Source organism: Coloeus monedula (genome assembly GCF_965178545.1).
Source record: "Coloeus monedula genome assembly, chromosome: 22".
Lineage (NCBI taxonomy): Eukaryota > Metazoa > Chordata > Aves > Passeriformes > Corvidae > Coloeus > Coloeus monedula.
In genome coordinates this window covers 7,373,517-7,398,792 of record NC_138802.1, presented here as the reverse complement: position 1 = coordinate 7,398,792, position 25,276 = coordinate 7,373,517, and the positions used below count along the sequence as shown (strand labels likewise).

The following is a 25,276-nucleotide window of genomic DNA, read 5'->3' as shown; positions in this document are numbered from 1 at the left end:
AATGGGGATGGCCCTGGGATCCAGGGAAACAGGAATGGCACCGTTATCCAGGGAAACGGGAATGGCGCTGGGATCCAGGGAAAAGTGGGAATGACCGGGGTATCTGGGGAAAATGGGAATGGCGCCGTTATCCCGGGAAATGGGAATGGCCCTGGGATCCAGGGGAAAGTGGGAATGGCGCTGGGATCCAGGGAAAAATGGGAATGGCCCTGGGATCCAGGGAAAAATGGGGATGGCTGGGGTATCCGGGGAAAAACGGGAATGGCGCCGTTATCCAGGGAAACGGGAATGGCCCCGGGATCCAGGGAAAAACGGGAATGGCCCTGGGATCCAGGGAAAAGTGGGAATGGCCAGGGTATCCAGGGAAAAGCGGGAATGACTGGGGTATCTGGGGAAAATGGGAATGGCGCCGGGATCCCGGGAAATGGGAATGGCCCTGGGATCCAGGGAAAAGTGGGAATGGTGCTGGGATCCAGGGAAAAACGGGAATGGCCCCGGGATCCAGGGAAAAATGGGGATGGCTGGGGTATCCGGGGAAAAACGGGAATGGCGCCGTTATCCAGGGAAAACGGGAATGGCCGGGATATCCAGGGAAAAGTGGGAATGACCCCAGTATCCAGGAGAAACGGGAATGGCGCCATCATCCCGGGAAACGGGAATGGCCCTGGGATCCAGGGAAACAGGAATGGCACCATTATCCGGGGAAACAGGAATGGCGCTGGGATCCAGGGAAAAGTGGGAATGACTGGGGTATCTGGGGAAAATGGGAATGGCGCCGGGATCCAGGGAAAAACGGGAATGGCACCATTGTCCAGGGAAAAACGGGAATGGCCCCGGGATCCAGGGAAACGGGAATGGCGCTGGGATCCAGGGAAAAGTGGGAATGACCGGGGTATCTGGGGAAAATGGGAATGGCGCCGTTATCCCGGGAAATGGGAATGGCCCTGGGATCCAGGGGAAAGTGGGAATGGCGCTGGGATCCAGGGAAAAACGGGAATGGCACCGCTATCCAGGGAAACGGGAATGGCCCTGGGATCCAGGGAAACGGGAATGGCACCATTATCCAGGGAAAAGTGGGAATGGCCAGGGTATCCAGGGAAAAGTGGGAATGACTGGGGTATCTGGGGAAAATGGGAATGGCGCTGGGATCCAGGGAAAAACGGGAATGGCACCATTATCCAGGGAAAAACGGGAATGGCCCCGGGATCCAGGGAAAAACGGGAATGGCACCGTTATCCAGGGAAACGGGAATGGCCCCGGGATCCAAGGAAAAGTGGGAATGACTGGGGTATCTGGGGAAAATGGGAATGGCGCCGGGATCCAGGGAAAAACGGGAATGGCGCCGGGATCCAGGGGAAAGTGGGAATGGCGCTGGGATCCAGGGAAAAACGGGAATGGCCCCGGGATCCAGGGAAACGGGAATGGCCCTGGGATCCAGGGGAAAGTGGGAATGGCCCCGGGATCCAGGGAAATGGGAATGGCCCTGGAATCCAGGGGAAAGTGGGAATGGCGCTGGGATCCAGGGAAAAATGGGGATGGCCCCGGGATCCAGGGAAACAGAAATGGCGCCATTATCCAGGGAAAATGGGAATGGCCAGGGTATCCAGGGAAAAGTGGGAATGACTGGGGTATCTGGGGAAAATGGGAATGGCGCTGGGATCCAGGGAAAAACGGGAATGGCACCATTATCCAGGGAAAAACGGGAATGGCACCGTTATCCAGGGAAACGGGAATGGCCCTGGGATCCAGGGGAAAGTGGGAATGGCGCTGGGATCCAGGGAAACGGGAATGGCCCCGGGATCCAGGGAAAAGTGGGAATGACTGGGGTATCTGGGGAAAATGGGAATGGCGCCGTTATCCCGGGAAATGGGAATGGCCCTGGGATCCAGGGGAAAGTGGGAATGGCCCTGGGATCCAGGGAAAAATGGGAATGGCTGGGGTATCCGGGGAAAAACGGGAATGGCACCGTTATCCAGGGAAACGGGAATGGCCCTGGGATCCAGGGGAAAGTGGGAATGACCCCGGTATCCAGGGAAACGGGAATGGCGCCATCATCCCGGGAAACGGGAATGGCCCTGGGATCCAGGGAAACAGGAATGGCGCCGTTATCCAGGGAAAAGTGGGAATGGCCAGGGTATCCAGGGAAAATGGGAATGACTGGGGTATCCGGGGAAAATGGGAATGGCGCCGGGATCCAGGGAAAAACGGGAATGGCCCCGGGATCCAGGGAAACGGGAATGGCGCTGGGATCCAGGGAAAAGTGGGAATGACCGGGGTATCTGGGGAAAATGGGAATGGCGCCGTTATCCCGGGAAATGGGAATGGCCCTGGGATCCAGGGAAACAGGAATGGCACCATTATCCAGGGAAAATGGGAATGGCCAGGGTATCCAGGGAAAAGTGGGAATGACTGGGGTATCTGGGGAAAATGGGAATGGCGCCGGGATCCAGGGAAAAACGGGAATGGCACCATTATCCAGGGAAAAACGGGAATGGCCCCGGGATCCAGGGAAAAACGGGAATGGCACCGTTATCCAGGGAAACGGGAATGGCCCCGGGATCCAGGGAAAAGTGGGAATGACTGGGGTATCTGGGGAAAATGGGAATGGCGCCGGGATCCAGGGAAAAACGGGAATGGCCCCGGGATCCAGGGGAAAGTGGGAATGGCGCTGGGATCCAGGGAAAAATGGGGATGGCGCCGGGATCCAGGGAAACGGGAATGGCCCTGGGATCCAGGGGAAAGTGGGAATGGCCCCGGGATCCAGGGAAAAATGGGGATGGCCCCGGGATCCAGGGAAACAGAAATGGCGCCATTATCCAGGGAAAATGGGAATGGCCAGGGTATCCAGGGAAAAGTGGGAATGACTGGGGTATCTGGGGAAAATGGGAATGGCGCTGGGATCCAGGGAAAAACGGGAATGGCACCATTATCCAGGGAAAAACGGGAATGGCACCGTTATCCAGGGAAACGGGAATGGCCCTGGGATCCAGGGGAAAGTGGGAATGGCGCTGGGATCCAGGGAAAAACGGGAATGGCCCCGGGATCCAGGGAAAAGTGGGAATGACTGGGGTATCTGGGGAAAATGGGAATGGCGCCGTTATCCCGGGAAATGGGAATGGCCCTGGGATCCAGGGGAAAGTGGGAATGGCGCTGGGATCCAGGGAAAAACGGGAATGGCACCGCTATCCAGGGAAACGGGAATGGCCCTGGGATCCAGGGAAAACGGGAATGGCGCCGGGATCCAGGGAAAACGGGAATGGCCCCGGGATCCAGGGGAAAGTGGGAATGGCCCCAGTATCCAGGGAAAAGTGGGAATGGCACCGTTATCTGAGGAAAACGGGAATGGCCCGGTTATCCCAAATTTTTCCTGAGAAATAAATGGGAATGTCGCCCTCACTCCATGTTTTTCCCAAGAAATAAATAAATGGGAATGCTCCCCTCATCCCAGTTTTTTCCTGATAAATAAACGGGAATGCTCCCCTCATCCCAGTTTTTTCCCCAAGAAACAAATAAATGGGAATGCTCCCAGTTAATTAACGAAACGAATTAATTACAACCCCATCAGGAAAATTAACGAAGGGTTAACGCGACAAGAACGGGGCAGGGCCTGAGCTTGGCTCTGCAGCAGAGCTGGGGCACCCTAAAACCCGGTGCCCAATTAACCAATTAATTAATTGAATTAACAAGTTAGCATGAGAAGGAGGGAAATTAATGAAGTTCAAACGCACCCAAAACGGGGCAGGGCCTGAGCTTGGCTCTGCAGCAGAGCTGGGGCACCCCACAGATTCTGGCCCTGGTTAAGGTGGGAAACTGGGGCTCCTCGTCCCCCCCGTTAATTAATTAATTAGTTGATTAATGGCATTAATTCAACATAGCCGTGGGAAAGAAGCAGGGAAATGAAGGAGCCGTGAAGGCACCGAAAATGAGCAGAGCCCGGCTTTGGCTCTGCTGGAGAGCCAGGACACCCCAAATCCCGGCCCCAGCTCAGGTATGGAACGTGGAGCCCTGCCCCCGTTAATTAATTTAAAAATTAATTAATTTTTAATGGTAATGACACATAACCTCACGCAAAGGAGGCGAATTAATGAACCACAAATGCATGCAAATAAGCAGGGTCTTGGTTTGACTGGGGCACCCCAAGCTCTGGCCCCAATTTCCGATCCAAAACTGTGACTCCTCCCCCAATTAACGAATGAATTAATTAAACATGACCTAATCAAAGAAGCAGGAAAATGAAGGAGCTGTAAAAATGAACAAAGCCCGACTTTGGCTTTGCTGGACACCCCAAATCCTGGCCCCCAATTAAGAGGTGCAACTCTACCTCCTCCCCCCGTTGATGAACAAGAATTAATTAAAGCCAAATGGCCACAATTAAGCAAATTAACGGCACAGAAATGCAGAGAGAACCGGCGGAGCAGGAACGGGTCCCTGGCAGGAGCTCCCCAAATCCCCGCCCAGAGGAACCCCCTCCCGGAAGGCTTCATTAACTGAGGGTGTAATTAAACACGGCTGCCTAATTAAGAGCAGTTAATGAGATGCATCCCAAGGCCGGTTTAGCCCGGCCTCTGCTCCGTAGCTGCAGTAACGACCCTTCCCCAACGCCAACAGCAACATGGGAACGGTAATTAGGGACCAGCAGCAATTAACCATTCATTAGGGATGCAGTGAGAACAAACCAATTAATTAATTGTTAGAACAGCTCTGGCCTCGGAGGGCCGGGGCACCCCGAGTTCCAGCCCACGGTGTGACTTGCAGAGATTGGGGGAACCCCTCCAAAAGCTTCGTTAGTTTTTAATTGCTTAATTAACTTTCCAAGTTCAAAAGCAATTAAGCAGTTAGGCACAGAAGTCAGCAGGAGAAATTAATTAGTGAATATCTACAGGCACCCGAAGGAAGGCGGGTCACGGGGTCACGGCTCCCCACACGGCCATTAATTACTCATTAACCCCCAATTAATACCAATTAATCCCACGGCCATTAATGAGGGCCCTACCGGACCCCAGAAGTTCATTGATTACAAATGAACCCCAAATTAATACCAATTAATTAAACAGCCGTTAATAAAGTCCTACGCTGCCCCAAAAGTTCATTGATTACAAATGAACCCCAAATTAATACCAATTAATTAAACAGCCCTACTCTGCCCTGAAACATTCATTGATAACTAATTAATCCCAAATTAATTATAATTAATCAAAGAGCTGTTAATGAGGGCCCTACCCTGCCCCGAAACATTTATTGATTATGAATTAACCCCCAATTAATACCGGTTAATTAAGCAGCCGTTAGAGGGCCCTACCCTGCCCTGAAACATTTATTGATTAGGAATTAACCCCCAATTAATACCGGTTAATTAAGCAGCCGTTAATGAGGCCCTACCCTGCCCTGAAACATTTATTGATTAGGAATTAACCCCCAATTAATACCGGTTAATTAAGCAGCCGTTAGAGGGCCCTATCCTGCCCCGAAACATTTATTATGAATTAACTCCCAATTAATACCGATTAATTAAGCAGCTGTTAATGAGGCCCTACCCTGCCCCAAAACATTTATTGATTAGGAATTAACCCCCAATTAATACCGATTAATTAAGCAGCCGTTAAGGAGGCCCTGCCCCGCTCGGACACATGGACAGGTGGCTGACGAAGGGCGGTAATTAGCGGTAATTAACGGGCCCTACCCTGCTGTTTAGGCACTTCCTTGCGGCCGATCAGGTCCCAGTTGGTGGCCCCGAAGATGAGGAGCTGGCCCCGGCTCTTGGAGCCCTCGAGCTTCTGGGGGGACACGGACGGGGACACAGGGTCAGGGACAGACGGACACACGGACAGAGGGGACAGGGACAGACGGACAGAGGGACAGGGACAGAGGGGACAGGGACAGACGGACAGAGGGGACAGGGACAGAGGGACAGAGGGACAGGGACAGACGGACAGAGGGGACAGGGACAGACGGACAGAGGGACAGGGACAGAGGGACAGAGGGACAGGGACAGACGGACAGAGGGGACAGGGAGAGAGGGGACAGGGACAGACGGACAGAGGGACAGAGGGGAAGGAGGGACAGAGGGGACAGACGGACAGAGGGGACAGAGGGGACACGGACAGAGGGGACAGAGGGACAGAGGGGACAGAGGGACAGAAGGGTCAGGGACAGACGGACAGAGGGACAGAGGGGACAGGGACAGACAGACAGAGGGACAGAGGGGACAGGGACAGAGGGGACAGAGGGACAGGGACAGACGGACAGAGGGGACAGGGACAGAGGGACAGAGGGGTCAGGGACAGATGGACAGAGGGACAGAGGGGACAGGGACAGAGGGACAGAGGGGTCAGGGACAGATGGACAGAGGGACAGAGGGGACAGGGACAGAGGGACAGAGGGACAGGGACAGACGGACAGAGGGGACAGGGACAGAGGGACAGAGGGGTCAGGGACAGAGGGGACAGAGGGACAGAGGGGACAGGGTCAGAGGGGACAGATGGACAGAGGGGACAGGGACAGAGGGACAGAGGGACAGAGGGACAGAGGGGACAGGGACAGACGGACAGAGGGGACAGGGACAGAGGGACAGAGGGACAGAGGGGACACGGACAGAGGGACAGACAGACAGAGGGGACAGGGACAGAGGGACAGAGGGGTCAGAGGGGACAGGGACAGAGGGACAGAGGGAAGGAGGGACAGAGGGGACAGAAGGACAGAGGGGACAGAGGGGTCAGGGACAGAGGGGACAGGGACAGAAGGACAGAGGGGACAGAGGGGTCAGGGATAGAGTGAGGGACAGGGTCAGGGACAGGGTCAGGGATAGGGGACAGCGGATGGGGGGATGTGGGGACAGCAGGGCTGGGGGGACACGGGGCACATGGGGGGGACACTGGGGATGGGGGGGACAAAGGGGACACTGGGGACGTGAGGAGCATTGGGGACATCAGGGATGTGGGGGGCACGGGGGAGATGGCATTGGGGGCATGTGGGGGCACGGGGGGCACGGGGACAGCAGGGACACGGGGACAATGAGGGGGGGCTTTAAGGGGTGCAGTGGGGGTGTGTAAAGGGGGCTCTGTAAGGGCACAGGGGGTGCAGGGGTGCAGTGGGGGTGTGTAAAGGGGGCTCTGTAAGGGCACAGGGGGTGCTTTAAGGGGTGCAGTGGGGGTGTGTAAAGGGGGCCCTATAAGGGCACAGGGGGTGCAGTGGGGGTGTGTAAAGGGGGCTCTATAAGGGCACAGGGGGTGCAGGGGGTGCAGTGGGGGTGTGTAAAGGGGGCTCTATAAGGGCACAGGGGGTGCAGGGGGTGCAGTGGGGGTGTGTAAAGGGGGCTCTATAAGGGCACAGGGGGTGCTTTAAGGGGTGCAGTGGGGGTGTGTAAAGGGGGCCCTATAAGGGCACAGGGGGGTTAAGGGGTGCCGGGGTGCCCTCCCCCCCCGAGCTCACGATGCGCTCCTTGCTGTGCTCGGGCTCGCAGATCACCACGCTCTGTCCGCGGGCCCCAGGGCCTCCGGGCCCCGCCGCCGCCGCCGCCGCCGCCGCCGCCCCGCCGGGCCTGCCGGGCCTGCGGGCCCCGGGGCTGCCGTCCCGCGGCCGCCGCTCCCGGGGCGCCTCCTCCTCGCTGCTGCCGCCGCTGCTGCCGCCGCCGGGCCGGGGCCGCCGCCTCCCGCCGCCCGCCGGGCCCGGCCGCCGCCTCCCGCCGCCCGCAGCGCCCGGGCCCGCGTCCCACGGCGGCCCCGCCGCCTTCCTGCGGGGCATGGCTGCGGAGCCACCGTCACACACCCGCAGCCGCGGGCACCGCCACCGCCGGGACACGCGGGACACGGGGTGAGGAACCGTGAGCGGAAAGGGGGACGGGGGGTGAGGGGACCGTGACGGGAAATGGGGACAGGGGGACAGGGGGTGAGGAACCGTGAGGGGAAATGGGGACAGGGGGTGAGGAACCGTGAGGGGAAATGGGGACGGGGGTGAGGAACCGTGAGGGGAAATGGGGACAGGGGGACAGGGGGCACCGTGAGGGGAAATGGGGACAGGGGGTGAGGAACCGTGAGGGGAAATGGGGACAGGGGGACAGGGGGCACCGTGAGGGGAAATGGGGACAGGGGGTGAGGGGGCACCATGAGGGGAAATGGGGACAGGGGGACAGGGGGCACCGTGAGGGGAAATGGGGACAGGGGGCACCGTGAGGGGAAATGGGGACAGGGGGTGAGGGGACAGTGAGGGGAAATGGGGACAGGGGGTGAGGGGGCACCATGAGGGGAAATGGGGACAGGGGGTGAGGGGGCACCGTGAGGGGAAAGGGGGACAGGGGGACACCGTGAGGGGAAATGGGGACAGGGAGTTGAGGGAGCACCGTGAGGGAAATGGGGACAGGGGGACCGTGAGGGGAAATGGGGACAGGGGGACAGGGGGTGAGGGGACAGTGAGGGGAAATGGGGACAGGGGGTGAGGAGGCGCCGTGAGGGGAAATGGGGACAGGGAGTTGAGGGAGCACCGTGAGGGGACAGTGAGGGGAAATGGGGACAGGGGGTGAGGGGAGATGGGCGCTTATGGGGGACATAGGATGAGGGGAAATGGGGGGATATGAGGGGAGACGGGATGGGGGGGACAAAGGGGAGACCCCCCCCCCCGTGAGTGGGACATTGAAGGGACACGGGGGGACAGGGGGTGAGGGGAGATGGGGGACACGGGGGACACGGGATGTGGGGAAAAGGGGGACCCACGGTGGTGGGGATGAGGGGTTATGGGGGACACGGAATGAGGAGGTTATGGGGGACACGGGATGGGGGGAGCAATGGGGGACAGGGGTGACCCGCAGCGAGGGGACGTGGGGGGGATTTGGGGGGACAGAGGGGAGCCCCGGGCTGTGGGGGGCTGGGAAAGGGGTCTGGAAAAGGGGTCTGGAAAAGGGGTCTGGAAAAGGGGTCTGGAAAAGGGGGGTTCAAAGGGGAGGTGGAAAGGGGGGGGGGGTTGCAAAGGGACGATTTGGGAAAAGGGGGTGCCCGGGGGGGGTTCAAAGTGGGGGTGCAATGGGGGTCACACGGCGGGGTCGCGGGGAGGTTTTGCAATTGGGGGTGCTCGGGAAGGGGGGGGTCCCGGGGGGGCGTTTTGGGGTTTTTGGGGTGGTCCCAAAGGGGATCCACGGCAGGAAAAGGGCCCGGAGACAAAGCGCTGCCTTCCCCCCCCCCCCCCCCCCCCCAAAGCGGAGCAGAGGGAGGGGAGCACCGGCGGGGATTTTGGGGATCCCCCCTCCTTTATCCCCACCCCAAACCTGCCGGAAGCCCCAAAATCCCAAATCCCCGCCGCTCTCGTGGCGCTCCCGTTGGATTTTTTTTTTTTTTGGGGGGGGGGGGGTTCTTTTACAGCGCGGGGCCCAAGTGGGGAGGGGGCCCAGCCCCGCCGGGGTCTCCCCCCGTGCCCGTGCCCGGCCGTCCCCGGCGCCCCGCCGCCTCGGATCCCATTCCCATTCCCGTTCCCCTGGAACAATGGGATCTCTGTCTGCCCCCCTCGCACCACGTGGATCCGCCTTTTTGGTTTTTTGGGGTTTTTTTAAAATCTTTTTTACGCCCCCCCCCTCCCCCCCACCCCTCTCCCCCTCCCCCTCCCCGATCCCACTTTTTGACCCCCCCCCCCCCATTCCAAACCTGATTTTAGGGCGAAAGGTGCAGCATAAAGAAAGCGGCAGCGCGGGGCCTTTGCACTATTTTTGGTGGCGGTTCCTGTTGCAGGAAAAGAAAAAAAAAAAAGGTAATTTTGGGGGTTTTTTTCTCGCTTTTTTTTCCCCTCCTCCTCTCGTTTTTTTTCCTCTTTCCCCCCTCTCTCCCCCCCTCTCCTTTCTGTTCCCCTTTTCCTCCCTCAAATCCCACCCACCGGCTCCGCTCAAAACGTAAACGCGAGCGAATGGGACAATACAAAACAGAAACACATGGATGGGCAGGAAAAGGGGGAACGGGAAAAAAGGGAAAGAAAAAAAAAAAAAAAACCCGGATCCATCGTGCCTGGGAGAGGAAGAGGCCGCGCGGAGCAGCTCCATCTTTAGGGCTGGAAGACTCCGGGAGAGCCCAGGATCCCATCCTGCTCCTCCTCCCGCCTGCATCCCAGCTCATCCCTCCTTGCTCGGGGGCTTTTTTGGGAAGGGAAAGGCAGGGATTGGGGGTTTAGGGATTGAGGAGAGGGAAGGGCGCTCGCTGGAAGGGGAGGAGTGGGGTTTTTCCAGGGGAAAATGGGTGTAGGGTGATTATTGCAGGGAATAAATGCACGGATCCCAAAGGGTTTGATCCCCCCAAAATGCACAGATCCCAAAGGGTTTGATCCCCCCAAAATGCACAGATCCCAAAGGGTCTGATCCCCCCAAAATGCACAGATCCCAAAGGGTCTGATCCCCCCAAAATGCACGGAGCCCAAAGGGTCTGATCCCCCCAAAATGCACAGATCCCAAAGGGTCTGATCCCCCCAAAATGCACAGATCCCAAAGGGTCTGATCCCCCCAAAATGCACAGATCCCAAAGGGTCTGATCCCCCCAAAATGCACGGATCCCAAAGGGTCTGATCCCCCCAAAATGCACGGATCCCAAAGGGTCTGATCCCCCCAAAATGCACGGATCCCAAAGGGTTTGATCCCCCCAAAACGCACAGATCCCAAAGGGTTTGATCCCCCCAAAATGCACAGATCCCAAAGGGTTTGATCCCCCCAAAATGCACAGATCCCAAAGGGTCTGATCCCCCCAAAATGCACAGATCCCAAAGGGTCTGATCCCCCCAAAATGCACAGATCCCAAAGGGTTTGATCCCCCCAAAATGCACGGATCCCAAAGGGTTTGATCCCCCCAAAATGCACAGATCCCAAAGGGTTTGATCCCCCCAAAATGCACAGATCCCAAAGGGTCTGATCCCCCCAAAATGCACGGAGCCCAAAGGGTTTGATCCCCCCAAAATGCACGGATCCCAAAGGGTCTGATCCCCCCAAAATGCACAGATCCCAAAGGGTCTGATCCCCCCAAATAATTAAATTCACTCATTCCAAAGGGATTTGGCCCCCCCCCAAAAATTAAATTCACTCATTCCAAAGGAATTTTTCCCCCCCAAAATTAATTTCACTCATTCCAAAGGGTTTGTTCCCCCCCAAAAAAATAAATCCACGCGTTCCAAATGGGATTTTTCACCCCAAAATTAAATTCGCTCATTCCAAAGGGATTTTCCCCCCAAAATTAAATTCACTCATTCCAAAGGGATTTCCCCCTCCCCCAAATTAAATTCATTATTTCCAAAGGGATTTCGCCCCCCCCTCCAAAATTAATTTCACTCATTCCAAAGGAATTTTTCCCCCCCAAAATTAATTTCACTCATTCCAAAGGAATTTTTCCCCCCCAAAATTAATTTCACTCATTCCAAAGGAATTTTTCCCCCCCAAAATTAATTTCACTCATTCCAAAGGAATTTTCCCCCCCCAAAATTAATTTCACTCATTCCAAAGGGATTTTCCCCCCCAAATTAAATTCACTCATTCCAAAGGAATTTTCCCCCCCCAAAATTAATTTCACTCATTCCAAAGGGTTTGTTCCCCCCAAAAAATAAATCCACGCGTTCCAAATGGGATTTTTCACCCCAAAATTAAATTCACTCATTCCAAAGGGATTTCCCCCCCCCCCCAAATTAAATTCATTTTTTCCAAAGGGATTTCGCCTCCCCCCAAAAATTACTTATTCCAATGGGATTTTTCACCCCAAAATTAAATTCACTCATTCCAAAGGATTTCTTCCCCCCCCCCAAATAATTGCACAGATTCCAAAGGATTCCTCCAAATGAGTTCCTGTATTCCAAAGGATTTTTCCCTCCCTCGAAAACTCAATGAACACATTTAAAAGTGGATTCCTTTCCCAAGAAATAAATGGGAATATTGCCTTTATTCCAACTTTTCCACCCAAAACGCAATGCACGCATTTAAAAGTGGATTTTCCCCAAGAAATGAATTTAAATATTCCCTTTATTCCAAGGTTTTCCCCAAGAAATAAATGGGAATATTCCCCTTATTCCAAGTTTTCCACCCCCAAGCTAAATGCAGATATTTAGAAGTGGGTTTTCCAAGAAATAAATGGGAATATTCCCCTCATCCCAAGGGGTTTCTTTTGCTCACTCCCCCTTTATTCCAGGTTTTGAACCAGGAGGAAATTCCCTTCATTGCCAGCAGGGATTTCGCGCAGGGGAATCGGTGGCGCCTTGGGAATTCGGGATGGATTCGGAATATTCGGGATGGATTTGGAATGTTCGGGATGGATTCGGAATATTCGGGATGGATTTGGAACATCTGGGATAAATGTGGGGTATTTGACTGGGCTATCACTGCAGCATCCGATGCTTTTCCAAAGCCTGATGCAATCCCAAGGGATGATGCAATTCTGGGACCTGAGCCCGCGCAATTCCAGTGGAAACCCCCACCCCCAAAATCCCCCCAAAAAAACCCTGGGAAAAGCCTTGGGATGAGGGAAAACGGGATCCAAGGCCCCCCAAAGAATTCCTTACTCACGGAAGGAGCCCCGGAGCCGCCAGCGCTTCCAGCATCACTTCGGGGCCGGCCGAGGGAGCGGGGCCGCTCAGGGATTGTCCGGGATTCCCATGGAATGCGATGGGCCCAGCCCCTGCCTGAGCCGGGATCCGGCCGCTCAGCCCCAAAAATGGGATTTTCCCCCCAAAAGGCCCGGCTGGGATTTATAGGGAGAAGGGAAGGCTCGGGACAGGCCGGGGCAGGCTGGGGGTGGAACTGGTTTTTCCTGGGATACGGAAAAACTGGATCTGCCGAGGGAGGCTGGAGCGGGAGCGGCTCACCCGGGATAACCCCGCTCTCCAGGGATCCCAAACGCCGGCGGCTGCGGCGCCCCGGGAGCGGGGCTCGGAGGGTTCCTGGGATGGGATCGCTGGGAAAGGGGGATTTGTGGGATTGGGATTGCTGGGAAAGGGGGATTTGTGGGATTGGGATCGCTGGGAAAGGGGGATTTGTGGGATTGGGATCGCTGGGAAAGGGGGATTTGTGGGATTGGGATCGCTGGGAAAGGGGGAATCTGTGGGATTGGGATTGCTGGGAAAGGGGGAATTTGTATGGGATGGGATCGCTGGGAAAGGGGGATTTGTATGGGATTGGGATCGCTGGGAAAGGGGAATCTGTGGGATTGGGATCCCTGGGAAAGGGGGAATCTGTGGGATGGGATCGCTGGGAAAGGGGGATTTGTATGGGATGGGATCACTGGGAAAGGGGGGTTTGTGTGGGATGGGATCGCTGGGAAAGGGGGATTTGTGGGATTGGGATCGCTGGGAAAGGGGGAATCTGTGTGGGATGGGATCGCTGGGAAAGGGGGATTTGTATGGGATGGGATCGCTGGGAAAGGGGAATTTGTGGGATTGGGATCGCTGGGAAAGGGGGATTTGTGTGGGATTGGGATCGCTGGGAAAGGGGGGTTTGTATGGGATGGGATCTTTGGGAAAGGGGGATTTGTGGGATTGGGATCGCTGGGAAAGGGGGATTTGTGGGATTGGGATCTTTGGGAAAGGGGGAATCCGTGGGATGGGATCGCTGGGAAAGGGGGATTTGTGTGGGATTGGGATCTTTGGGAAAGGGGGATTTATATCCGATGGGATCGCTGGGAAAGGGGGAATTTGTGGGATTGGGATTGCTGGGAAAGGGGGAATCTGTGGGATTGGGATTGCTGGGAAAGGGAGATTTGTATGGGATGGGATCGCTGGGAAAGGGGGATTTGTGTGGGATGGGATCGCTGGGAAAGGGGGATTTGTGTGGGATGGGATCGCTGGGAAAGGGGGATTTGTGTCCATAGGGATGGGATTGCTGGGAAAGGGGGAATCTGTGGGATTGGGATCCCTGGGAAAGGGGGATTTGTGTGGGATTGGGATCGCTGGGAAGGGGGGATTTGTGGGATTGGGATCGCTGGGAAAGGGGGATTTGTGGGATTGGGATCTTTGGGAAAGGGGGATTTGTGTGGGATGGGATCACTGGGAAAGGGGGATTTGTGGGATTGGGATCACTGGGAAAGGGGGATTTGTGGGATTGGGATCGCTGGGAAAGGGGGATTTGTGTGGGATGGGATCTTTGGGAAAGGGGGATTTGTATGGGATGGGATCTTTGGGAAAGGGGGATTTGTGGGATTGGGATCGCTGGGAAAGGGGGATTTGTGTGGGATGGGATCGCTGGGAAAGGGGGAATTGTGGGATTGGGATCGCTGGGAAAGGGGGATTTGTGGGATTGGGATCGCTGGGAAAGGGGGATTTGTGTGGGATGGGATCTTTGGGAAAGGGGGATTTGTGGGATGGGATCGCTGGGAAAGGGGGATTTGTGGGATTGGGATCGCTGGGAAAGGGGGATTTGTATGGGATGGGATCTTTGGGAAAGGGGGATTTGTGGGATGGGATCGCTGGGAAAGGGGGATTTGTGGGATTGGGATCGCTGGGAAAGGGGGATTTGTGTGGGATGGGATCGCTGGGAAAGGGGGAATCTGTGGGATTGGGATCGCTGGGAAAGGGGGATTTGTATGGGATGGGATCTTTGGGAAAGGGGGATTTGTGGGATGGGATCGCTGGGAAAGGGGGATTTGTGGGATTGGGATCGCTGGGAAAGGGGGATTTGTATGGGATGGGATCTTTGGGAAAGGGGGATTTGTGGGATTGGGATCGCTGGGAAAGGGGGATTTGTATGGGATGGGATCGCTGGGAAAGGGGGATTTGTGGGATTGGGATTGCTGGGAAAGGGGGATTTGTATGGGATGGGATCGCTGGGAAAGGGGGATTTGTATGGGATGGGATCGCTGGGAAAGGGGGATTTGTGTGGGATTGGGATCGCTGGGAAAGGGGGATTTGTGGGATTGGGATCGCTGGGAAAGGGGGAATCCGTGGGATGGGATCGCTGGGAAAGGGGGATTTGTGTGGGATTGGGATCTTTGGGAAAGGGGGATTTATATCCGATGGGATCGCTGGGAAAGGGGGAATTTGTGGGATTGGGATTGCTGGGAAAGGGGGAATCTGTGGGATTGGGATTGCTGGGAAAGGGGGATTTGTGGGATTGGGATTGCTGGGAAAGGGAGATTTGTATGGGATGGGATTGCTGGGAAAGGGGGATTTGTGGGATTGGGATCCTTGGGAAAGGGGGATTTATATGGGATGGGATCGCTGGGAAAGGGGGAATTTGTGGGATTGGGATCGCTGGGAAAGGGGGATTTGTGGGATTGGGATCGCTGGGAAAGGGGGATTTGTGTCCATAGGGACGGGGATCCCTGGGAAAGGGGGAATCTGGGGGATTGGGATCCCTGGGAAAGGGGGATTTGTATGGGATGGGATCGCTGGGAAAGGGGGATTTGTGGGATTGGGATTGCTGGGAAAGGGGGATTTATATGGGATGGGATCGCTGGGAAAGGGGGATTTGTGTAGGATTGGGATCTTTGGGAAAGGGGGAATCTGGGGGATTGGGATCTTTGGGAAAGGGGGATTTGTGGGATTGGGATCGCTGGGAAAGGGGGATTTGTGGGATTGGGATCTTTGGGAAAGGGGGAATCTGTGGGATGGGGATCTCTGGGAAAGGGGGATTTGTATGGGATGGGATCGCTGGGAAAGGGGGATTTGTGTCCATAGGGACGGGGATCCCTGGGAAAGGGGGATTTGCAGTGGGACCATGTGCCGAAATCCCAGGATTGGGAAGCGTTGGGAGCAGCCTGGGAATGGGGGCCCGATGGGGCTGGAGCAGCTGTGGGATGCAGGGATGGGATGGGATGGGATTGGGATGGGATTGGGATGGGATTGGGATGGGATGGGGATGGGATGCAGGGATGGGATGGGATGGGATTGGGGTGGGATGGAATTGGGGTGGGATGCAGGGATGGGATTGGGATGGGATCGGGATGGGATGGGATTGGGGTGGGATCGGGATGGGATGGGATGGGATTGGGATGGGATGCAGGGATGGGATGCAGGGATGGGATGCAGGGATGGGATGCAGGGATGGCATCGGGATGGGATTGGGATGGGATCGCGATGGGATGCAGGGATGGGATGGGATGGGATTGGGGTGGGATTGGGATGGGATCGGGATGGGATGGGATTGGGATGGGATAGGATGGGATGGGGGTGGGATTGGGATGGGATGGGATCAGGATGGGATCGGGATGGGATGCAGGGATGGGATGCAGGGATGGGATTGGGATGGGATGCGGGGATGGGATGCAGGGATGGCATCAGGATGGGATCAGGATGGGATGCAGGGATGGCATTGGGATGGGATCAGGATGGGATCAGGATGGGATGCAGGGATGGCATCGGGATGGGATCAGGATGGGATGGGATGGGATGCAGGGATGGCATCAGGATGGGATCGGGATGGGATCAGGATGGGATCGGGATGGGATGCAGGGATGGCATCAGGATGGGATCCAGCCCCGGCCCTTCCCAGGCTCCTTTCCCAGCCAGGCTGCTGCTCCAGAGCTTTTCCAGGAATTGCAGAGGCTCGGGGTGACACAAACGTGGGATTTGCCCCTTTTCCCAAGGATTTCGTGGGGGACAGGGCGGATCCAAGGCCTGGCTGGGCGGGGTCGGCTGGGACTTTGCCGGGAATTGCTGCGGGAGGAGGAGCAGGGACGAGCTGGAATTGCGGAGCCGCGCGGGGGGATTCGGGCTGGAGCAGCGGGAGCGGGCCCGGCCCCGGCAGCCGCGGGAGCGAATCCCAGCAAACCGTGGGAAGGGCGCTGCGGGGATTCCCGGGAATGCTGGCGGCGAGGGGCGGCCCCAGGGCGGAATTCCCGGGATTTCCGTGCCCGCGCAGGTGATCCAGGGAAAAGCGCTCCTTGAATGTGCGGAATAGGAACCCATAGAAAATACAGGGCAGGGAAACGGAACGTGCGGAGAGCCGGGAATGCTGGAAAAGAGGGAAAAGAGAGCAGACGGGAGCAGAGATGGGGAGCAACTGCGAGGAGCGTGCGGAACATCAAATAGATGGAATGGACGGGATGGGAAGGGACTCATGGAAACACCTGGAACCACCCCAAATACAATCACTGGTGGAAGTACAACTCAGGTAAACGTACAGAAATGTAAAAAGGGATATAAAATACATAAAATAGGAACAGAAACACCTGAAACCACCCCAAATACAATCACTGGTGGAGGTACAACTCGGGTAAATGTACAGAAATGTAAAAAGGGATATAAAATATATAAAATAGGAACAGAAACACCTGAAACCACCCCAAATACAATCACTGGTGGAGACACAACTCAGGTAAACGTACAGAAATGTAAAAAGGGATATAAAATATATAAAATAGGAACAGAAACACCTGAAACCACCCCAAATACAATCACTGATGGAGGTACAACTCGGGTAAAAGTACAGAAATGTAAAAAGGGATATAAAATACATAAAATAGGAACAGAAACGCCTGAAACCACCCCAAATACAATCACTGATGGAGGTACAACTCGGGTAAATGTACAGAAATGTAAAAAGGGATATAAAAAATATAAAATAGGAACAGAAACGCCTGAAACCACCCCAAATACAATCACTGGTGGAGACACAACTCAGGTAAAAGTACAGAAATGTAAAAAGGGATGTAAAATATATAAAATAGGAACAGAAACACCTGAAACCACCCCAAATACAATCACTGGTGGAGGTACAACTCGGGTAAACGTACAGAAATGTAAAAAGGGATATAAAATATATAAAATAGGAACAGAGGTGTAAATAGAACTTATAAATGTGTAAAATAGCAAATAGATCGAATGTATGGGATGGGAATGGGAATGAACTCATGGAAACACCTGAAACCACCCCAAATACAATCACTGGTGGAGGTACAACTCAGGTAAACGTACAGAAATGTAAAAAGGGATATAAAATACATAAAATAGGAACAGAAACGCCTGAAACCACCCCAAATACAATCACTGGTGGAGACACAACTCAGGTAAAAGTACAGAAATGTAAAAAGGGATGTAAAATATATAAAATAGGAACAGAAACACCTGAAACCACCCCAAATACAATCACTGGTGGAGGTACAACTCAGGTAAACGTACAGAAATGTAAAAAGGGATATAAAATATATAAAATAGGAACAGAGGTGTAAATAGAACTTATAAATGTGTAAAATAGCAAATAGATCGAATGTATGGGATGGGAATGGGAATGAACTCATGGAAACACCTGAAACCACCCCAAATACAATCACTGGTGGAGGTACAACTCAGGTAAACGTACAGAAATGTAAAAAGGGATATAAAATATATAAAATAGGAACAGAAACACCTGAAACCACCCCAAATACAATCACTGGTGGAGGTACAATTCAGGTAAATGTACAGAAATGTAAAAAGGGATATAAAAAATATAAAATAGGAACAGAAACACCTGAAACCACCCCAAATACAATCACTGGTGGAGACACAACTCGGGTAAATGTACAGAAATGTAAAAAGGGATATAAAAAATATAAAATAGGAACAGAAACACTTGAAACCACCCCAAATACAATCACTGATGGAGACACAACCCGGGTAAATGTACAGAAATGTAAAAAGGGATATAAAATATATAAAATAGGAACAGAAACACCTGAAACCACCCCAAATACAATCACTGATGGAGGTACAACTCAGGTAAAAGTACAGAAATGTAAAAAGGGATATAAAATATATAAAATAGGAACAGAAACGCCTGAAACCACCCCAAATACAATCACTGGTGGAGGTACAACTCAGGTAAACGTACAGAAATGTAAAAAGGGATATAAAATATATAAAATAGGAACAGAGGTGTAAATAGAACTTATAAATGTGTAAAATAGCAAATAGATCGAATGTATGGGATGGGAATGGGAATGAACTCATGGAAACACCTGAAACCACCCCAAATACAATCACTGGTGGAGATACAACTCAGGTAAATGTACAGAAATGTAAAAAGGGATATAAAATACATAAAATAGGAACAGAAACGCCTGAAACCACCCCAAATACAATCACTGATGGAGGTACAACTCGGGTAAACGTACAGAAATGTAAAAAGGGATATAAAATATATAAAATAGGAACAGAAACGCCTGAAACCACCCCAAATACAATCACTGGTGGAGGTACAACTCGGGTAAATGTACAGAAATGTAAAAAGGGATATAAAATATATAAAATAGGAACAGAGGTGTAAATATAAATGTAAAAAAATATAAAATAGATCGAATGTACGGGATGGGAAGGGACTCATGGAAACACCTGAAACCACCCCAAATACAATCACTGGTGGAGGTACAACTCGGGTAAATGTACAGAAATGTAAAAAGGGATATAAAATATATAAAATAGGAACAGAAACGCCTGAAACCACCCCAAATACAATCACTGGTGGAGGTAAAACTCGGGTAAATGTACAGAAATGTAAAAAGGGATATAAAATATATAAAATAGGAACAGAAACACCTGAAACCACCCCAAATACAATCACTGGTGGAGATACAACTCGGGTAAATGTACAGAAATGTAAAAAGGGATATAAAATATATGAAATAGGAACAGAAACACCTGAAACCACCCCAAATACAATCACTGATGGAGGTACAACTCAGGTAAAAGTACAGAAATGTAAAAAGGGATATAAAATATATAAAATAGGAACAGAAACACCTGAAACCACCCCAAATACAATCACTGGTGGAGGTACAACTCAGGTAAACGTACAGAAATGTAAAAAGGGATATAAAATATATAAAATAGGAACAGAAACACCTGAAACCACCCCAAATACAATCACTGGTGGAGACACAACTCAGGTAAACGTACAGAAATGTAAAAAGGGATATAAAAAATATAAAATAGGAACAGAAACGCCTGAAACCACCCCAAATACAATCACTGATGGACACACAACTCAGGTAAATGTACAGAAATGTAAAAAGGGATATAAAATATATAAAATAGGAACAGAGGTGTAAATATAAATGTAAAAAAATATAAAATAGATCGAATGTACGGGATGGGAAGGGACTCATGGAAACACCTGAAACCACCCCAAATACAATCACTGATGGAGGTACAACTCGGGTAAACGTACAGAAATGTAAAAAGGGATATAAAATATATGAAATAGGAACAGAAACACCTGGAACCACCCCAAATACAATCACTGATGGAGACACAACTCAGGTAAAAGTACAGAAATGTAAAAAGGGATATAAAAAATATAAAATAGGAACAGAAACGCCTGAAACCACCCCAAATACAATCACTGGTGGAGGTACAACTCAGGTAAACGTACAGAAATGTAAAAAGGGATATAAAATATATAAAATAGGAACAGAAACACCTGAAACCACCCCAAATACAATCACTGGTGGAGACACAACTCGGGTAAATGTACAGAAATGTAAAAAGGGATATAAAATATATAAAATAGGAACAGAAACGCCTGAAACCACCCCAAATACAATCACTGGTGGAGGTACAACTCGGGTAAATGTACAGAAATGTAAAAAGGGATATAAAATATATAAAATAGGAACAGAGATGTAAATACAACTTATAAAATATAACTTATAAATGTATAAAATATGAAAATATATCAAATATATGAAACATAAGTGTAAATATAACTCGTGGAAACACCTAAACCCACCCAAAATATAAACCCAGATGTAGCTATAACTCATGTGAACACACAAAAATATAAAAAGGGATATAAAATATATCAAATAGGATCAGAGATGTAAATATAAATGTATAAAATATAAAATGTATCAAATATATGGAATTTAAATGTAAATTAACTCATGGAAACACCTAAACCCACCCAAAACACAGATGTAGCTGTAACTCATGTAAACATATCCAAAAAGGGATATAAAATACATGAAATAGGAACAGAGATGTAAATACAGCTTATAAAATATAACTTATAAATGTATAAAATATGAAAATATATCAAATATATGAACCATAAATGTAAATATAACTCGTGGAAACACCTAAACCCACCCAAAATATAAACAGAGATGTAGATACAACTCATATAAATATATAAAAATATAAAAAGGGAAATAAAACATTTAAAACAGGGACAGAGATATGGGTGTGACTTATAGAAAGGTATAAAATACATCAAATATATGAACCATAAATGTAAATATAACTCATGGAAACACCTAAACCCACCCCAAATATAAACACTGATGTAGCTGTAACTCATGTGAACATAAACATGTACATTATATATATATATAATATATATATTTTATATTATATATATATATATTATATAGGTACATATATTTTACATGTATTATGATAATAATGAGGGATATAAAATATAAAAAATAGGAACAGAGATGTAAATATGACTTATAAAATACAACTTACAAATGCATAAAATGTGAAAATACATCAAATATATGAACCATAAATGTAAATATAACTCATGGAAACACCTAAACCCACCCAAAATATAAACCCAGATGCAGCTGTAACTGATATAAACACACCTAAAAAGGGATATAAAATAGATAAAATAGAAACAGATCTGTAACTTATAGAAAGGTATAAAATGTAAAAATATAAGAAACTGCATGAAATATCAACACAAGGTACAGAAAGACAGCTACAAAGATACACATCAACATGAACACAAATATAAATATAAATATGAATATGAATTTGAATATAAACATAAACATAAATATGAATATAAATATGAATATAAATATAAATATAAACATAAATATGAATACAAATGTGAATATGAATATAAATATAAATACAAATATGAATATAAATATAAATATAAATACAAATATAAATATAAATATAAATACAAATATAAATATAAATACAAATATAAATATAAATATAAATATAAATACAAATATAAATATAAATACAAATATAAATATGAATCCAAATATGAATATAAATACAAATATAAATATAAATATGAATCCAAATATGAATATAAATACAAATATAAATATGAATACAAATATGAATATAAGTACAATACAAATATAAATACACATATACATATATTAATATAGATATTAATATAATCTAAACACAAAACATAAATATAAATATAAATATAAATATAAATATAAATATAAACATAAATATAAATACAATATAAATGCAAATATAAATATAGATATAAATACAATATAAGTACAATATAAATGTACACATATATAGATATAGGTATAGATATAAATACAAATATTAGTATAAATATTTATTTAAATATAAATATATAAATAAGAATATAAATAGAAAATAAATATAAATATAAACATAAATACAAATACAAATATAAATATAGATATAAATACAATAAAAATACAAATACACAAATAGATATAGGTATAAATATTAATATAAATATAGATACAAATACAAAATAGAAATATAAACATAAATGTAATATAAATATAAATACAAATATAAATATAGATACAAATACAATATAAGGAAAATACAAACATAAATACACATATAGCTATACATATGAATATAAATACAAAATAATTATAAATATAAACATAAATACAAATATAAACATAGCTATAAATACAAGTACAATATAAACATAAATACATTTAGATATATAGATATATAGATAGAGGTATAAATATAAATATAAATATAAATATAAATGTAAATATAAATATAAATATAAATATAAATATAAATACAAATGCAAAATAAATACAAAATATAAATGTATTCATAATACATTCATATATAGATATATACATGTATTCATAATAATTTGTATTCATATAAATATGAATACAAAATATAAATATAAATACAATATAAATACAATAAAAATAGGAATATAAAGATGTAGATATAAATACAAATATAAATACAAATACAAAATAAATACAAAATATACATAGAAATATAAACATAAATACAAAATATAAATACAAATACAAAGCAAATATATAAAATAAATATCAATATAAACACAGGATAAATACAAATACAAAATACAGATATAGATATGTAACTATCAATATAAATACAAATACAAAATAAATACCAATATGAAATTAAGTCCAAATATGGGCATGAGTATAGATGTAATTACAGGTACAAACACAAATACAAACACCAATTTAAAATGAAATATCTAAATGTGAGTAGCAGTATCCATGTAAGTATGAATAGAAAAGCGAATAGAAGTAATAGCAACAAAATTACAAATATAGAATTAACCAGATAAATATCAATAATAGCAATATAGTTACAAATACAAATATAAAATTAACCAGATAAATATCAATAATAGCAACATAGTTACAAATACAAATATAGAATTAACCAGATAAATATCAATAATAGCAATATAGTTACAAATACAAATATAGAATTAACCAGATAAATATCAATAATAGCAATATAGTTACAAATACAAATATAGAATTAACCACATGACGTAAATGAAAGTACAACCAGGAGTATAAAGGTGAACATAAACAGAGTCATAAATAAAGGTAGAAAGTGAAATTATAGAAATACAAGTCGGAATTTAAAAATAAAAATTCACAATTACAAGTGAAACCATGAAATTAAATAAATAAATGAATGAATAAATAAATGAGACCATGAACGGGAGATGAACTGCGCGAGGGAGCGGGGCCGTGCCCGGGAACCCTCCGGGGCTGCTCCCGGGAACCCTCCGGGGCTGTGCCCGGGAACCCTCCGGGGCTGCTCCCGGGAACCCTCCGGGGCCGTGCCCGGGAACCCTCCGGGGCTCCTCCCGGGAACCCTCCGGGGCCGTGCCCGGGAACCCTCCGGGGCTGCTCCCGGGAACCCTCCGGGGCCGTGCCCGGGAACCCTCCGGGGCCGTGCCCGGGAACCCTCCGGGGCTCCTCCCGGGAACCCTCCGGGGCCGTGCCCGGGAACCCTCCGGGGCCGTGCCCGGGAACCCTCCGGGGCCGTGCCCGTGAACCCTCCGGGGCTGCTCCCGGGAACCCTCCGGGGCTCCTCCCGGGAACCCTCCGGGGCCGTGCCCGGGAACCCTCCGGGGCTGCTCCCGGGAACCCTCCGGGGCTCCTCCCGGGAACCCTCCGGGGCCGTGCCCGTGAACCCTCCGGGGCTGCTCCCGGGAACCCTCCGGGGCTCCTCCCGGGAACCCTCCGGGGCTGTGCCCGGGAACCCTCCGGGGCTCCTCCCGGGAACCCTCCGGGGCCGTGCCCGGGAACCCTCCGGGGCTGCTCCCGGGAACCCTCCGGGGCTCCTCCCGGGAACCCTCCAGGGCCGTGCCCGGGAACCCTCCGGGGCTGCTCCCGGGAACCCTCCGGGGCTCCTCCCGGGAACCCTCCGGGGCCGTGCCCGGGAACCCTCCGGGGCTCCTCCCGGGAACCCTCCGGGGCCGTGCCCGGGAACCCTCCGGGGCCGTGCCCGGGAACCCTCCGGGGCTGCTCCCGGGAACCCTCCGGGGCTCCTCCCGGGAACCCTCCGGGGCCGTGCCCGGGAACCCTCCGGGGCTCCTCCCGGGAACCCTCCGGGGCTGCTCCCGGGAACCCTCCGGGGCCGTGCCCGGGAACCCTCCGGGGCTGCTCCCGGGAACCCTCCGGGGCCGTGCCCGGGAACCCTCCGGGGCTGCTCCCGGGAACCCTCCGGGGCTGCTCCCGGGAACCCTCCGGGGCCGTGCCCGGGAACCCTCCGGGGCCGTGCCCGGGAACCCTCCGGGGCTCCTCCCGGGAACCCTCCGGGGCTCCTCCCGGGAACCCTCCGGGGCCGTGCCCGGGAACCCTCCGGGGCTCCTCCCGGGAACCCTCCGGGGCTCCTCCCGGGAACCCTCCGGGGCCGTGCCCGGGAACCCTCCGGGGCTGTGCCCGGGAACCCTCCGGGGCCGTGCCCGGGAACCCTCCGGGGCTCCTCCCGAGAACCCTCCGGGGCCGTGCCCGGGAACCCTCCGGGGCTGTGCCCGGGAACCCTCCGGGGCTGTGCCCGGGAACCCTCCGGGGCTCCTCCCGGGAACCCTCCGGGGCCGTGCCCGGGAACCCTCCGGGGCTGCTCCCGGGAACCCTCCGGGGCTCCTCCCGGGAACCCTCCGGGGCTGTGCCCGGGAACCCTCCGGGGCCGTGCCCGGGAACCCTCCGGGGCTGTGCCCGGGAACCCTCCGGGGCTGCTCCCGGGAACCCTCCGGGGCCGTGCCCGGGAACCCTCCGGGGCCGTGCCCGGGAACCCTCCGGGGCTGCTCCCGGGAACCCTCCGGGGCCGTGCCCGGGAACCCTCCGGGGCTGCTCCCGGG

At 50.4% G+C, this 25,276-nt stretch overlaps 1 protein-coding gene and 1 long non-coding RNA gene across 2 annotated transcripts in view; one reads left to right on the top strand and one right to left on the bottom strand.

The window, feature by feature from the left end:
* The window catches only part of RCC2 (regulator of chromosome condensation 2), a gene marked incomplete at its 5' end in the record, with an annotated part of 30,270 nt that extends 22,530 nt beyond the window's left edge, over positions 1-7,740 (bottom strand). Inside the window, 2 exons of the mRNA XM_082295602.1 lie at positions 5,681-5,774; positions 7,429-7,740. Coding sequence (XP_082151728.1) covers positions 5,681-5,774; positions 7,429-7,740 — 406 coding nt within the window. The remainder of the gene's footprint in view (positions 1-5,680; positions 5,775-7,428) is intronic.
* Positions 7,677-12,530, top strand: LOC309581156. The gene is made up of 3 exons (XR_014227025.1): positions 7,677-7,809; positions 9,637-9,729; positions 12,132-12,530. It is a non-coding gene; the product is annotated as an uncharacterized lncRNA (long non-coding RNA).
* The last annotated feature ends 12,746 nt before the right edge of the window (positions 12,531-25,276 follow it).